The 14,635-nt window shown below is 35.3% G+C and overlaps 7 protein-coding genes across 7 annotated transcripts; 4 read left to right on the top strand and 3 right to left on the bottom strand.

The window, feature by feature from the left end:
* On the top strand, positions 316–757 carry BMR1_02g03505 (hypothetical protein; the record flags this gene model as incomplete). Its single annotated transcript, XM_021481695.1, has 4 exons — positions 316–505; positions 527–566; positions 587–670; positions 691–757. 4 exons carry the CDS (start codon positions 316–318, stop codon positions 755–757), a joined length of 381 nt encoding a protein of 126 aa, XP_021338307.1.
* Positions 758–815: 58 nt separating this feature from the next.
* BMR1_02g03510 (transcription factor with AP2 domain(s), putative (ApiAP2)) lies at positions 816–1,573 on the top strand (the record flags this gene model as incomplete). The annotated part of the gene is made up of 5 exons (XM_012793009.1): positions 816–972; positions 994–1,085; positions 1,106–1,263; positions 1,309–1,436; positions 1,458–1,573. The coding sequence occupies 5 exons, from the start codon at positions 816–818 to the stop codon at positions 1,571–1,573; spliced, it is 651 nt and encodes a 216-aa protein (XP_012648463.1).
* On the bottom strand, positions 1,632–2,534 carry BMR1_02g03511 (ATP synthase (E/31 kDa) subunit; the record flags this gene model as incomplete). The annotated part of the gene is made up of 6 exons (XM_021481697.1): positions 1,632–1,764; positions 1,823–1,935; positions 2,023–2,106; positions 2,127–2,283; positions 2,306–2,505; positions 2,526–2,534. 6 exons carry the CDS (start codon positions 2,532–2,534, stop codon positions 1,632–1,634), a joined length of 696 nt encoding a protein of 231 aa, XP_021338308.1.
* On the bottom strand, positions 2,737–6,046 carry BMR1_02g03515 (condensin complex subunit 2; the record flags this gene model as incomplete). Its single annotated transcript, XM_021481698.1, has 8 exons — positions 2,737–2,816; positions 2,837–2,957; positions 3,307–3,510; positions 3,531–3,994; positions 4,276–4,572; positions 4,642–5,078; positions 5,419–6,014; positions 6,038–6,046. 8 exons carry the CDS (start codon positions 6,044–6,046, stop codon positions 2,737–2,739), a joined length of 2,208 nt encoding a protein of 735 aa, XP_021338309.1.
* On the bottom strand, positions 6,320–8,261 carry BMR1_02g03520 (thioredoxin reductase (NADPH); the record flags this gene model as incomplete). Its single annotated transcript, XM_021481699.1, has 8 exons — positions 6,320–6,448; positions 6,536–6,868; positions 6,890–7,074; positions 7,097–7,268; positions 7,351–7,477; positions 7,500–7,624; positions 7,650–7,792; positions 7,814–8,261. The coding sequence occupies 8 exons, from the start codon at positions 8,259–8,261 to the stop codon at positions 6,320–6,322; spliced, it is 1,662 nt and encodes a 553-aa protein (XP_021338310.1).
* A 655-nt stretch (positions 8,262–8,916) lies between these two features.
* Positions 8,917–11,328, top strand: BMR1_02g03525 (Lipase maturation factor; the record flags this gene model as incomplete). The annotated part of the gene is made up of 1 exon (XM_012793012.1): positions 8,917–11,328. One exon carries the CDS (start codon positions 8,917–8,919, stop codon positions 11,326–11,328), a length of 2,412 nt encoding a protein of 803 aa, XP_012648466.1.
* BMR1_02g03530 (Protein transport protein sec1) lies at positions 12,398–14,207 on the top strand (the record flags this gene model as incomplete). The annotated part of the gene is made up of 2 exons (XM_012793013.1): positions 12,398–12,419; positions 12,442–14,207. 2 exons carry the CDS (start codon positions 12,398–12,400, stop codon positions 14,205–14,207), a joined length of 1,788 nt encoding a protein of 595 aa, XP_012648467.1.
* Between the last annotated feature and the right edge of the window lie 428 nt (positions 14,208–14,635).

Genomic DNA, 14,635 nt, shown 5'->3' on the forward strand with positions numbered 1-14,635 from the left:
ATTATTAATTAATCCACACACCTACACTTTAAACTTATAAACATTGTAAAAAAGATATTACATTGTTAGAAATAATTTAAATTTATTTAAGTTCAATGGTAAACAATGAACAGGTTTAGGATTGAAAAGATTTTGTTAAGTAATAAATTTTAGGATTAAATAATGACTTGTCAGGGTTAGCATTAATCGCTATAGATAATTTTATTTTAATACAACATTTATATTAACTATACAGCTATTATGACCAATGAACGTGATGTTGTAATTGTGATTTATAAATAGATGTGGAGGCACATAAATAGATCACTGGGTGATATGAATAATGGAAGCAAAACGCTGATCCTATTTGGAGTGTGGATTTGGGTATTTGGCTACTACTTGAGCGTGTGGAATCTACAAACCAAGGTTTTACTATGTTATTGCATTGTTGCGGCATGTACGATAAGTGTAATAGAATCTGACAATACTAATGATACCATTTTTGACAGAGTATTACTGCTTAACAGTAAGTTATGATGCAATTCAGGGTTTAACAAAATGCATTATCGGAGATTCGCTGCGTTTTTGTAAGGAATGTAAGATTTAGGATTGGATTTCCTGGACTTTTCGCTTTGGATTTCAATCTAACAGGTTTAGGCTCTATAATGTTGGTAATTGGCGGATTGTATAGGTAAATAAGAAGTTATTTAGATTGGGTAGTGGTGAAGAAAGAAGCGAAATTGAATGTGGGTATGACACATGCTATACAATGGTGTAATGCCAAGCCTTCAATATTGGGTAGATTTTTTGATGTTCAGTAAAACATTTTGAAATTGATGATTTCAAACGTACACTTTCTGGCCTTACCTAACAACTCAGTTTGGAAGCTAAATAATCCATTTTACCAGCATTTAAAGTGGGAAATCATTCGTCGTCACTTTGGTAAATGGTACACACCGCCCACAAAAGACATAATCCATCCCTATATAAATGGTACGTAGTATCATGATTTAGAGCCTGAGCAATTGCCCTTGAAATCTCCTTATAAAAGTGCAAGAGTTAACAAATCGCAAATGTTTATCCCAAAGAATTTCTCCAGAGATATTGTAAGCTCCCTGTCAATTAGACCCTAGAAAGAATGAGAAGTGGCGAGAATTTGGGTAGTGATTACCCATGGAATCTACTTGAAACTGATGTAAATTATAGGCACCGACTATATAATGTAAAGTATGAAAGCGTGCCCTGGATGATCTCGGATGTCAAGGGTATTGAATACTATAAAAGGTAAATTATAATCAATTTTGGATTTTTGTAAATATATTCACATAGATTGCATGTATTTGGAGTGAATTGGATGGAAGATGGAATCCATCGCATTCGTTGGTTTAGATGCGCTCATGGTATCATGCGAGCCAAAAATGCGGCAGAGAGGTTCAAATTGAAACTTGAGGCGGCGGGTAAGCCTTTAAGTTACTAAGGGCGCGTTGATAACATGAAGAGTGAGAGACAGAAGAGGATGGATATGATCAGGAAAAATACTGCAGCTAAACTCAGACAGAAGAGATATGCCAAGATAACCCGTGGGCTAATGTAATTTTATAAAATTACGATTTCACAATAACTGTTACACTACAATCTACAAAAACAAACTACTATAGTGATTCACCATATAGCTTTGAAGATAGTATAGGGGTCCCCCTATTTACAATGCTTTCCAAACGAGTTCGCAAAGTGTTATTGCATATTAGCGATCCATCAACGGAAGTTATCATAACTCCCCCATAGCTATGTTAACAATAAGCTTATAAAAATATATCTTGTGAGCTGAAATTGAGTGGCTTACCAAATGGAGCCTTTTGATGTGGCAGCCTCAATGTCTTTAGGATTGAGAGTTATTTTTATTTGTTGAGGATTATTTGGGTTGGATTTGATGAGTTTTTCATATTTCTTAATTGCCTATATATAATAGGTTGTGAGTATGATGTGAATATTTGATGTAAACAAATGCGTATGAAGTTTATAGTAAATAATATAATATCTTACGGGATCAATAGATTCAAGGACTACTTGTTTGTCCCTCGCCTTGCAGAAAACCCAAACTTCTGGCGTGGCTAGCAATATACAGGCCTAGATAAACATTTAAATACTTCCACAATCAAATCTATGATTAAGGATTTGTATTTCTCTTTATCTTCGTGCAGTTTATCTAGTTTCATGCCCGCAGCTTCTTGTATTTCCATCAAAATGTTATTTTTGACCTTTATAGAGTCCAGGCGCAATTTATGCAATATTTCCGTCTTTTCGCTAAATTAAAATAGTTCCATACAGCAATGATTTAGTCTCTTCCTGCTTTAGTTTCTTAATATTTTTTTGTCTCGCCTCCTCCTTGAGCTTGTGGATTATTGTAAGTTTTTTAATATTAAACTCCTCCATGGCTTTAGACTCGATTTCCTCAGATTTATCTTTCGCCTCATTGAGGATGAAATTCACCATTTGGCGAATTTGATTTTGGGCCTCCACGTCATCCTAAGTCAATAGACTCCTACCAGTGCCATGGTAAATATTATAACTCCCCACAGCCCTCTGTCCACACACCATCGCAATGTCTAACATCAGTAAATCACTTATAATATGTTAAACACGCATCTTGTATATCAATAGACACACTGCTGCGTGTATTCCAACTACAGCACTTATCACCAATAGACTAGATGTGGAATCAATAAATGTTTACAGTATGGTAAAATTATTACAATTCTAAGTAAGGTGCTGTTGTTCTGGAGCTGATATGAAAATTTGAATCGCCTTAGCTTCTTCAGCTTGCCTGAGCAAAATGTCTAAATTGGAATAATCTTACCGTGGTCGTTGCAAACGTGTAGGAGGCACACAAATAAGATATGTACGTTAACCCCCTTGCTGGGGTCCCTAGTACCCAACCTGTGTAGGGTCTCTTTTATGACAGAGCGGAAGGTAAATTCCTATGTTAAACTCACATATCAATAATTTAAGAATTTTTTAATATAAAGAATTTAACAAGTATAGCACATTTCAATTTTTAATTTTAAAATGTTCAAATTAAATGATTATGTGGATTTTGAACAAAATATGTATTTTTGTGCATTTAAATTCTGTAATTAAATAAATTTACATTTTAGCCCCCAACTTTTACATTTTGTATAATATAATGGCACATATTTTGATTGAATTTTCAAATGAAATTATATTCTATAATAAATATAGATTTAATATCATTCATTTTGAAAGTGTAAACTTTGTGTGGATTGAATTTATAAAATGATCCATCCAGTGTATGATTGATTGACTTACAGTATTTATTTCTGGCGATTTCTCCACATTATATTCAATATTCTCTGCTAACTGATTCCCGTTTTCCACTGCATCCAAGAACTCAGATGTGGGTAATATAACGCTAGACAATGCCTGCTTTATCATTGCAATGTCAATGTTTCTGTTCAGCCCCAAAGTCGCCAAATCAGCCCTGCCATCGTCATCCTCTTTATTATTTTGGAGCTACATTAACTATTACTTACATCTTCCACATCTTCTAACGTTTCCGGTAATTCGTCTAAACCATGGGTGTCGAGATTTTCATCATAATCCCCATCTTCCTCATCCGATTCAACTATAGCCCTGTGTGTAAGCTCTGCGATTTTAGTTTCTTCAAATGCAGAAAATGGAGTGTCAATGTCATTTGCAGCTGCAACAGTGAGATAACATTCATCCTTTGAGACCATAAGTTTCAGCTTCTTATTAAGTGTGGCATTTAGACGGGTGAGGAAAAAGTCCTTGAATGGCGCATTGGAGCTTGTGTTGTCCACAGCTATGTTGGGATCCATTGGTGGAACCTTGACTTTCCCCTTGGCTAAAAGGTCATTTAACTTCGTTTCGACCTTCACAGCGTCAAATTCATCATTCTCGAAAATGTTCGGATTGAGGCCCATGCCTTTGGCCACCAACGGGTCTATCTCATGGTCATGATTATCCCCAGTCACAACTGTGTGAGAACGTACATAATAAAATTTTTATATAATTTTAATTAATTTGACAGACAAATAATATGTGTTAGATAATACATAATTAATTAGTGTAAGTTCAACAAATTTAATATTTAATAAATAAAATTTAAAAATATATATTTAAGGCATGATAAAATTTAACTAGATCATGTTAAATTTGGTAAATAAATATGCAATTGTAATTATAATAAACTCAACCCAACGAATAGAAATAAAGCATTGTGTATTGAACAGCAAATGAAAAAAGATCAGTACATACACTCCAACAACGATTCCTGGAAGTCAATTTCGCTCTCTTGTACACGCTTCGATTCTGACTTCTGTTTAGTGACGCTTAATTCACCCAAGATAGATTTGATGCGCTTCTTTCTGAAATTTAACGAATCGAAGTTATCAATGCCATCTAAAGCCGTTAAATTCATTTCTATGACATGAGAAGAAGAACTATCAAGCTTTTCTTGTTCAAACGTATCCATAGGCATGTTCATATAGTCAGAGTAAGGGGCATCCCAGGTGGACAAGTCAGCTGGAAGTTCTGGCACGTTGATATCCATGTCTATGTAAGTATTTTATTGATTTTTCTATAAGTTTTTTCAAAAAATATATAATAAACCTAGAGTCTTACCCATGCCGACAACTGGTTCGTTATCTGTTTGAGGTAGTTCCACTTTGGAATCTCCATCCTGAGCGGGTGCCTCAGGCACATTAGATTTTTGATCATTTATGCTGGAAATTGTTGCACTAAGGTTAGCTAATGATGGAACTGGTTGTTTTTCATCGTTAGAATGAACTCCACTGCTAGTAATTCTTTTAAGTTCATTGCGATATGCATTAATTTGGGGTAACACATGTGCGGTTTCGAGATCCGCAGGGTTGTCAAATAGTAATTCCTTAATCTGCTGCGTCGTCAAATGAAAGGGGGTGTCATTGGAAATAGATTCTACGTATGGTGGAAATATTGGATTTGAGCCTACAAATCCGAGAGTGAGATCTGTTTCAATTTGCATGTTAGCTAGTAGAAGACCAACGGCGCCTGCCTGGTCGAAGAGAGATGATACTTTTCTGAATGAACGTAAATTATTTAAAAAAATATATTTTACACAATGATAAAATTTTTATAATTGCTCAAAATATAAGTGATAAATATGGTGGGATATTCTGTGAAATATTTTGGTTTCTAGAAATTTGTTGAATAAATACATAATACACTATAAGATCGAATAAATGTTTGTTTTAAAATATGAAAACATTTGATTAAGAATGTAATTTGTAACAAAAATAATAACCCAAATTATTATAATATGGAAATAAAAAATGCATAAATGAATGATCATGAAAATGTTTATGTATGTGAAAATTAAAAATAATGATATTCATAACCCAGCTATAGGCGACTACTTACAGAAAATATGGGTCCAAAATACCCTCATTAACCGGAATAACATCCATAGTGACATCTTTCTCAGAAAGCAATGTCTTGTTTGCATCGCTAAAATTTGTCCTTTTCTTCTTCACCTTCTCCCGTTGGTTATCTCCTTGGTCATCGCCAAGATTGTTTGCAGTATTCATACTGGCAAGCACATTAAATGTTTGGTCATAAATGGCCTCAACACGGTACCCGTATAACCTACTAGCCCCTTCAATGGCTTTAGATGCTCTTGTAAATGAGAGCTTAGATACTTGCTTTTTACTACTATCTGTAACATCGTCATCTTCAATATCATCATCCTTAATCTCATCTTCATCAGAATCCCCACTCATATGGACCACTTCATCCAAATTGTCAATTAGACCCACTTCAAATGCATTACGAGTGCTAATCTTGTTGCTAGACAAAGCGCTCATGCATTCAGTAAAGGCAGAAAGTAGGTCCTGGCTTCGTTTTTTATCCGCATCCGTCAAAACCTTTGGTACGACCGGTTTGGTATCTACCTGTTTTTGAGGTACCTCATCAAGTTCCTCATCTTGATTTTTGGCCATTTTAAGTTTTTTGAGTCCCTAATTCAATACTTATGACTTACATTTGCCATTTTCACAAATTTTTGTGTGTCAAAAGTAAAATAGTTGATTTGTAATTAAATGCCAATTTATATGTACTTATTATGTTACAATAAAAATCAATAATATATTTTTCGTCCAATAAAATAATAGTTTAGTATGCTAGTGTTGAATCAACCAGTATAGGGCGCGCAGAGATAAATTTTCATTACACAACTAATGGTTACACCATAAAAATTAGTTAAAATTCACACCCATCATGAAACTAAAGCAATACAAAATTAATCTAGCCTTAAAACTTTGAATCAACCACACTTGCCCCCACCACAACCACCGGATGATACCCAGGACTCACCCGAATCCTTCGTCACATTCAAATTCATAAAACTCTCTGCATCCGTTGGATGGATACCCAGTGTTAAATCAAAATCCGACTGTGTTATATATGCATATTAATTATATACCATTGAAATTGCCAATGATTTGCAAACAAGCTTGTAAGACAAACACTAATAACTTACCTTTTTAACTCCTAGTTTCATAGCTAATGCCATTCCCTGCATTACTTCACCTGCATTTGGACCAACAAAATGAATTCCAACAACCAAATCAGTGCCCTTTTCCACAATCAACTTGCTCAAACATGTAGGAGGAAGGTCAGTATCAAATTCGTCAGTAATCAAATGCCTTGTCTTCATCCTATGTGCTAGAGACTGTTCCAAACTTGTGAACTCGCTCAAATATATGGTTAAATTGTTTTCTCCATACTTGTCAATAGCCTGTTCTTCACTTAGACCACAAGTGGAAAATTCGTAAGGGGTAAATATTGTTGTAGGTATATTTGAATAATCCATCTATGTGAGTTTGTGAGCTACCATTTGTTTTGAGTTACCAAATAGCCTACGAGATAGCATTTCCCCAGCTTTAATTGCAACTGGAGCCAATTGGGGACGATTCTCTACGATATCGCCAACAGCAAACACGTTAGGCACTGAAGTTTGATCATTTTCAGCTATAATTCTCCCATTTGGGGATAACTGAATGCCAACATTTTGTAAATCTATATAAATAACTGTGCCCACTCATATCTGCTAGATCTGGCGATCTACCAGTTGCGTATAGTACGGTGTCAAAGGTATCTATTGAGTTGTCTGAAAAGACTACTTTAAGTTTTCCATCGCATTCTTTAACAATATTGATTGGTAGAATCCCATATTTGAAGTGGGTTCCGGTGTTTTCCATCAAGTTTGCCACCTGGATAATCGTTGTCAAACACATTGAATATGTGTGAACAATTAAAAATGTATTTCACATTCAAATTTAATATAATTCATACCTTCTCTGAACACTGCCTATCAAAACCTCGCAAAACAATGGATCTAACAGCAACTGTTACGTGATAACCCATTCCTGTCAAAAAGCCTGCGCATTCCAAAGCAACATATGAAGCTCCCACAACTAACCTGTGTAAATTTCTGTGATTACGTCTTTCCCGGATCATTATTTAAGTAAAACAAGTCATCAGAAGTAATGACTAAACTCTTATCAATCTCAGGTGGTGTATGCGGCCTGTCGCCTATAGCAAGTAGTATGTATTTGGCACAAACAACCTATTTAAATGATTTAATTACTTACAATTTCACGGCCATCCGTGTCAGTGTATGTTATTTCATTGGCAGATTTAAGCGATACGCGCCTGTTTACATATTTAACTCCCTTGACAATGAGTGAAGAACGATATGAAAAATTAAGCATCTTTATGTAGTTAGACACCAAGTCTACATTTAGTGTAGTTGTACCTTTGATCGTAGTCCAATTTATTGTGGAATCTACATCGTTTATTTGATAGCCTAGCTTTTTAATATCCTGTCTTGCAACGCCCAAAAGTGACGCATAATGCATAAGTTTCTTAGGTACACAACCCACGTTAACACAGACCCCGCCAAATCCCCAAGAAGTGCCCCTATGCGAGGGTTTTACATGGTCAAAAATAATTACTTTTGCCCCCAATCTGGCTGCCTCTTTGGCCGCAGCCATGCCTCCTGGGCCTCCTCCAATCACAGCGAAGTCATACTTGACAGCGTCAGTGGACATTTTTCTACTAACAAAGTTGGTTTTTGGTGCTATAAACAGGAAATTCTTGTCTAAAAGGTTGCTTAGTTTCGGTGAGTGATGCGCTGCGTGGTAAATTTGTGGACATAAAGGTCTGACCGCTGCGATTATTAATAATCCAGCCCGAAGAATCATGAATGTCAGGCATCCAAATTATACTGGGAATGTCTTTTCGAAAAAAATTATGGAAAAAATAGTCCTAATTCAACACACGGTAATGGCATTTAACAAATATTCGACAATAATTATGGATATGTTGGAAGAATTTAGAATTTTATGAATTCTAAAAACATATGTGCCACATGGTAGATTCGATAGTTATGTATTGTTTTGTGTGGTGTTGTTCTTTTGAAAGGAAAATAGATTTATTATTTTTCCACTGGCTAACTGCTTAGTGTTTATTGTGTTGCGAAATGGTGAAAAAACGTAATAAAAATAGTTTTCCTCGTACGGAGCGCCTATTCGTCAAACTATAGACAGTATTTAGATATTAAATAGTTAATAGAATATACATGATTTAATAGATGCAAATGCTGCCTAACTTATAACAATAGTGGTACAGGAGGGCGTATGTTTATCTTCCTCATACACATCCAGGACGGATATGTCACTACACATGATTACATCTATGCGTATATGTCTGGAAGTGTGGTAACAAATGTTAAATAGTTGAAATGTTGTAAATGTAGTTGATTCTGGTGTTTTGGTTTGGTTTAATTGGGATTGTAGAGGGATGGAAGCATCTTCTGAAACCAATGAAAAATGGCACTAGGGTGCATAACAATTAATGATGAATGGCGTGAAGTTGGTGAATAAATGCCCTTTGAATGAATTATCTGCTCGTACATTATCACTAAATTTCATAACTGATACGGAGGAAAATGATCTTACGGAATCATACAATCTTAGTCGCACCTTCTTCACCAGAATACTCGGTATAGTCCACTTTTTTTATTTTCTCTCAATTTTTAATAATATACTTCCACTCATTGGGACCAAAGGACTCTACCCGGTATCAGAGGTGTTAAGCATGATCAGTAATGAATTACACACTACCCATGACTTCCTCAAGTACCTCAAGAAGATGCCTCTTCTCTTCATTATTCTACCTTCAAATGATTTTTTTCTTGCATATATACCACTAGTAGGTATTTTTACTTCTTTTATACTAATTCTAGCAGGTTTGGCTAATTGGATTGTTATGACAATCATATTTTTTCTCCTTCATACATGTGTCTATTGTATGAACACATTCAATTTCAACAGTTCGCATATGCTGATTTTGGAAGTAACTTTCTTGGCAATATTTTTGCATCAGCCAAATGGATTTAAAAACAATTCAGGCAAGTGGAATACACCGTGGGCCGTACGATGGGGTTTTAAGTTATTCGTATATAAGGTATTACTGGGTTCGGGCATTGGTCAAATCAAAACCAGTAAAAGTTGGTCGGAGTTGTCTGCAATGCATAATTTGTTAAATTCTATAACGGCACCTACGTCATTTTCATGGTTTATAGGCCATATTGCATCAAATCCGACAAGTGATAGAACTCTAACTATATGGGTGCTTGCGATCGAATGTATATTTTCTATATTCGTCATAACACCTATTAGGGGTTGTAGGTTGCTGGGTTTCTTCATAACTATGGTTTATTCTTTATTCTTCTATTCTCTTGGAGGAAATCCGCACCTCTATCTACTTTTATTTGCTTCATCCTTATTTCTATTAGATGACAAAGCATTGAGCTGGATTTTTTGTATAGATACTGATGATAATACAGATACTGCTGAAATAAAGTCTAATGACGAATATAATATCAGTCTTTCACTCTCCGACGCTCCTCAATTTTTTTGGAAGTTATTTCACAATACACCTAAAGTAAATGAATTAATGATCACTATTCCAATAATTGGATTCAAAGTATCATACAATGATTTTATTCGCAAAATGGTAAACGTACTGGGTTCAAAGATCATATACATTAAACAATTAGTACTTATTATTCTAATGATTGTTTTGCTAGTTACTGCAAAGATTCATTGGGCCATTTATTTAATAATACCCATAATGCTATTTATACACGTTCTTACTGATTTGGCAAATTTCTTTTTTGCATACATCACCACCTTTACTGTCTTTTTTATCACAGCCCTTTGGTTATTCGTACACTTGATGATTAAACATGGGACATGGGAAGGCGTGATGATATTTGTAACATTTATCCTCCTTATAAATTCCCTGGGTAAATCATGTGATTGGCATATTACTGTCAAAAAAGTGTTTTTCGAGATAACCTTTGCACTGTTTTTGACCATCGGATTCAGCTATTTTATATGTAATCTTACCCTTAAACACACAAATTTTAACAAAGAATTATTGTCGTATGGATTATATAATTCGATAGCTGCATATCCAAATGTTTATAAGTATAGATATGAAGCAATAATTATTGGATCCAGTGATTATAAAATTACCAAAGATAGCGTATGGAAGGAGTATGACTGGAAGTCAAAACCAGGGTATATTGACAATTCCCCTTCCCATATAATTTCCTATGAACGCCCTTTAGATGACTGGATTAAAGTCAACCATGATGACTTTAAAAGGTTGTTAGTTCAGTCCAAAGAGTATAAAAGGGCTGAACGTTTAGCCGTGAAATGGGGTGTTGACAAGGAATTTAAAAATATTGTACCGTTACTAGTAATACCACTGTTATATAAATTGAGTATTGGAGATGAAAAAATTGCATCTCTGTTCGCGAACAACCCCTTTCCAAATGGCGCGAAACACCTAAAGGTACTCATATATGCATATCACATGTCATTTGAATCGCATAATGTTAATAACCGCACCAATTACACCCAAAAGGAATTGGATGACATGATGGATTATGCTAAAAAACATAATTATGACCCTAAACCGGGTAAATATGCAAACTATGGCAATAGTTGGATTAGGCAGCCATTGCTAGTGTTTGCCGAGTTTGACTTGGAGGAAACCAATACTGGGACAACTCACCCGCATGAAAAGCATCTCAAAAAAAGGCGGGCGGCAAATATTCCATTGGTCCCCTTTTCTCACCCGGTATACCATTCCCCTTCCATAAGAAAACATACTGACTATAGCGACACTGTTGACCGTTCCGATGATTTGGAAGATTCAATAGACAACACGATTGTAGATGATGACATAGTGTCGTAGGTACCTTAATTAATGGTTGGATGATCGTATAGACACTGATCATATCGTTATGATGATTCATCTCCATTGAAGATGATGGCCAAATAAATTTGTCAGTGATTAGGCAGGCCATAGATAATGTAGGGTTTCTGTCCGAGAGGGATAGGGATAAAAGTACCCTGGGTGAATAAGGTATTTGACACTGTGAAAATGAGAATCACAAACTGAGTCAAATTTTTGCCTAATAATCATGCGTTACGAAATTGGTGGCATCATATACGATCCAGGGGAGGGTACCAAGGTGATGAATGGAATCTGAGTCCTAGTGCTACCAAATGGTATAAATACAATCGCTAAAGCTATCAATTCCATTTAATTGAGCAGAAATAACAGTGCGTAGGTATTTTCGCCAATATTGGTACTGAAATAATTGTATGTTTGTGGTGAAAATGAATGTTGTTATTATGGTTGTAGGGGACGTAGATTATAATACTGAATTGTTGATTAAAAACTAGTATAAGTTTCCTGGAAAATGTCTATCTATTAGACAGATAACTACGGAGATGGTATTAACAATGAGAGTATAGTTGGGGAGGAGACTGTCAGAGACTATCCATGTCCACACACATAGCTATAGGCTTTTAATAGTCAGCAAAGGCAGGCAATCGCTAAGTGATCCAGTAAGTGATAGCAGTTATAGCCTTGGTAAAATTGATGGTTTGTAGATCCCTAAATTAGGGGAGTTGTACAATCGTGTACAAACATCATGGGTGTCCAAAATTTAATATGGCATTTAACATGAACAATGTTCAAATTAAATGCAAAACATTGTATTTATGTATATCAGTGTGCGTTTATGAAGTTATAAGAACTTTTAATGCAAATTGTGCCCACGCATAAATTGTACACAGCAGACACATTGGTGTACTAGATACAGCTCCCAACAATTGCATAATTTAAATAACACTGTAATACCCCTTAGACCTTATATGGCATTAACTGTGTTTATTTTTAATTAGAGCTTTGTAAATACATTGTGTTCGAGTCACAACTGTCACATTGTCGTTACGGTACTTCCTTTACTCGTGCCATGAGAGAAAGATCTAAGCGGCGTAAGTCTAATAGTAATTTTAGAATTGCTTTGGGCAATAAAAAGGATAACAGATAAACAGGGCCCAGTCTTGATGATCGTAGACGGTTGGTGTTTGAGGATTCTTTCATCATGTTGCTCAATAAGCGATGTGTTAGAGTTGGGAGTTGCAGCCGTAGAGTTTCTGGAAACGGACAGACAACCCATGAAGAACATGAGCTCGCTCTACTTTTTATCAGATCTCCCCAATTCAATAACACTATTCATCAATGATTTCAAAAAGAAAAGAGAAAAGTATAAAAGCGCATTCCTACTCTTCAATTGCCACTTGAAGGGTTCGTGTCACTTGGAGTTAGTTGCCAAGAGTGTATCGCTCAAGAAAATTTCTGGTTGTTATGAAATATTACTCGATTTCATACCATATGAATCCAAAATATTTCTTACGAGCAAAACGACACCAGTCAAATCAAAAGATGACGTTATAAATAAGAGCAAGGGTGGTAGGGATAAAAATATTAGAAGGGACAATAGTGAACTGGAGTTATTAAGCCAACTAAATCACAGCGACTATATGCAATTTTATGAGAGTATATTTTCAGTACTAGAGCTACATCCAAATATTAGGTACCAATGTTGCGATCACTTGCTGCCTAAGAAAATTGCCGAAGCGGCTCAATCCCACATCTACAAAAATGAAAGTGACAATATGAAAAATTCAGCTGCAGATTCAACGTTTTTGGTTCTATGTCGCTGCAACGACTTAAATCCTCTGTTCCTTCACGAATATACTTACCAAGCCTTTACATACGATACATTAAATGTCAATATTCACCCTGGGCCATCGGACAAAGACAATAAACAGCCAAACGATATAATTTTAATACAGAAGAAATCTGGTAACAATGAATCCATCGCTACGCAAGCATTTCTTTCCGAAGGGGACGATTTGTGGGTTAAGTTTAGACATGAGCATCTGCAGAAAGTGAACCAAACGGTTCTTGAAGAAGTGAACAGATTTTCTAAAGAGAGGGACGAAGCCTTCAATAACACAGATACTGCATTAGACCTGGTTCGATCATTGCCTCAACTGCAACAAATGGTGGATAGGTACTGGATACATGTAACAATTTCCGAAATGTGTTTTAACGAGATTGAGAAAAGTGATATTATGCGTGTAGGTAATATCGAGCAAGATCTGGCAACAGGTGTGGATAAAGTAGGTAAGAGTATAAATGCTTCAAAAAGTCTTGCCTCAATTAGTTCAATACTAACAGATGAAAAGGTGGACGAATATCTGAAAGCTAGGTTGATTATGTTATATGCGGTAAACATCTCGGGGTTGTCCAGTTCAGATATCAAAGCAATGATTTCTGGTTCGTCATTTTCACCTTTGTTGATGAATGTTGTGACTGACTACCTGTTCAAAAGTGACTTATTTTGGTTGCCACCTAAGCCATTAGATGCCGTTGAGGCTAGTGGTTCAAAATACGCTTACCAGACCCCCAAGTTTTATGAATGTGATGATTATTACAAAAGGAATCGCAATTACGATTATGAACTGTCACGGTTTCAGCCGAACTTGTACTTTATCCTCAAAAAGTTAATTTGTGGCAAATTAAGCTATGAAAAGTACCCTTGTGTCAAAGAAACGGCTACGCGTGGTTCAATTAAGAAGTTTATTGTATATGTATGCGGGGGAGTGACATTTTCTGAAACAAGGGTTATTTACAGTCTTTGCAAGGAGTTAAACGTTGAGATATATCTTGGAGGTGATACAATTTTGGTACCCAAGAATATTTTGAAGATGTAGTTATTTTGCTGTATAATCAATATAATAACTGTAAATTGTAAACCATTCGATTATGATTAATTTATCGTATTATAATGTATTATATGCTTAGCTAATTTCTCAATAGCCTATAGACAAGTTTTAATTGTCGATTCTTAATAGTCGTAACTGTTTTCTTTGTAACTAGACGCAACTATTGAAATTTATGATAATTAATTGCTAGCAAGTAGTGAAAATTCTATCTGTGTTAATATATTGTATAGTGATGCTATCAATAATAACTTGGAAACTTAATGAGATAATTGTAAAACAATAGAACTGTATATGGCAACAATCTTATGATAGTATTATTATTTGCTAAATGCAATCTAATTAATATATCGAGTGATTCCTATCTGTTGCAACGTTTCCTGGAAAAATACATAGTAATTTAGTCGGATCAACGGCAC

This window comes from Babesia microti, chromosome II, assembly GCF_000691945.2.
Source record: "Babesia microti strain RI chromosome II, complete genome".
Lineage (NCBI taxonomy): Eukaryota > Apicomplexa > Aconoidasida > Piroplasmida > Babesiidae > Babesia > Babesia microti.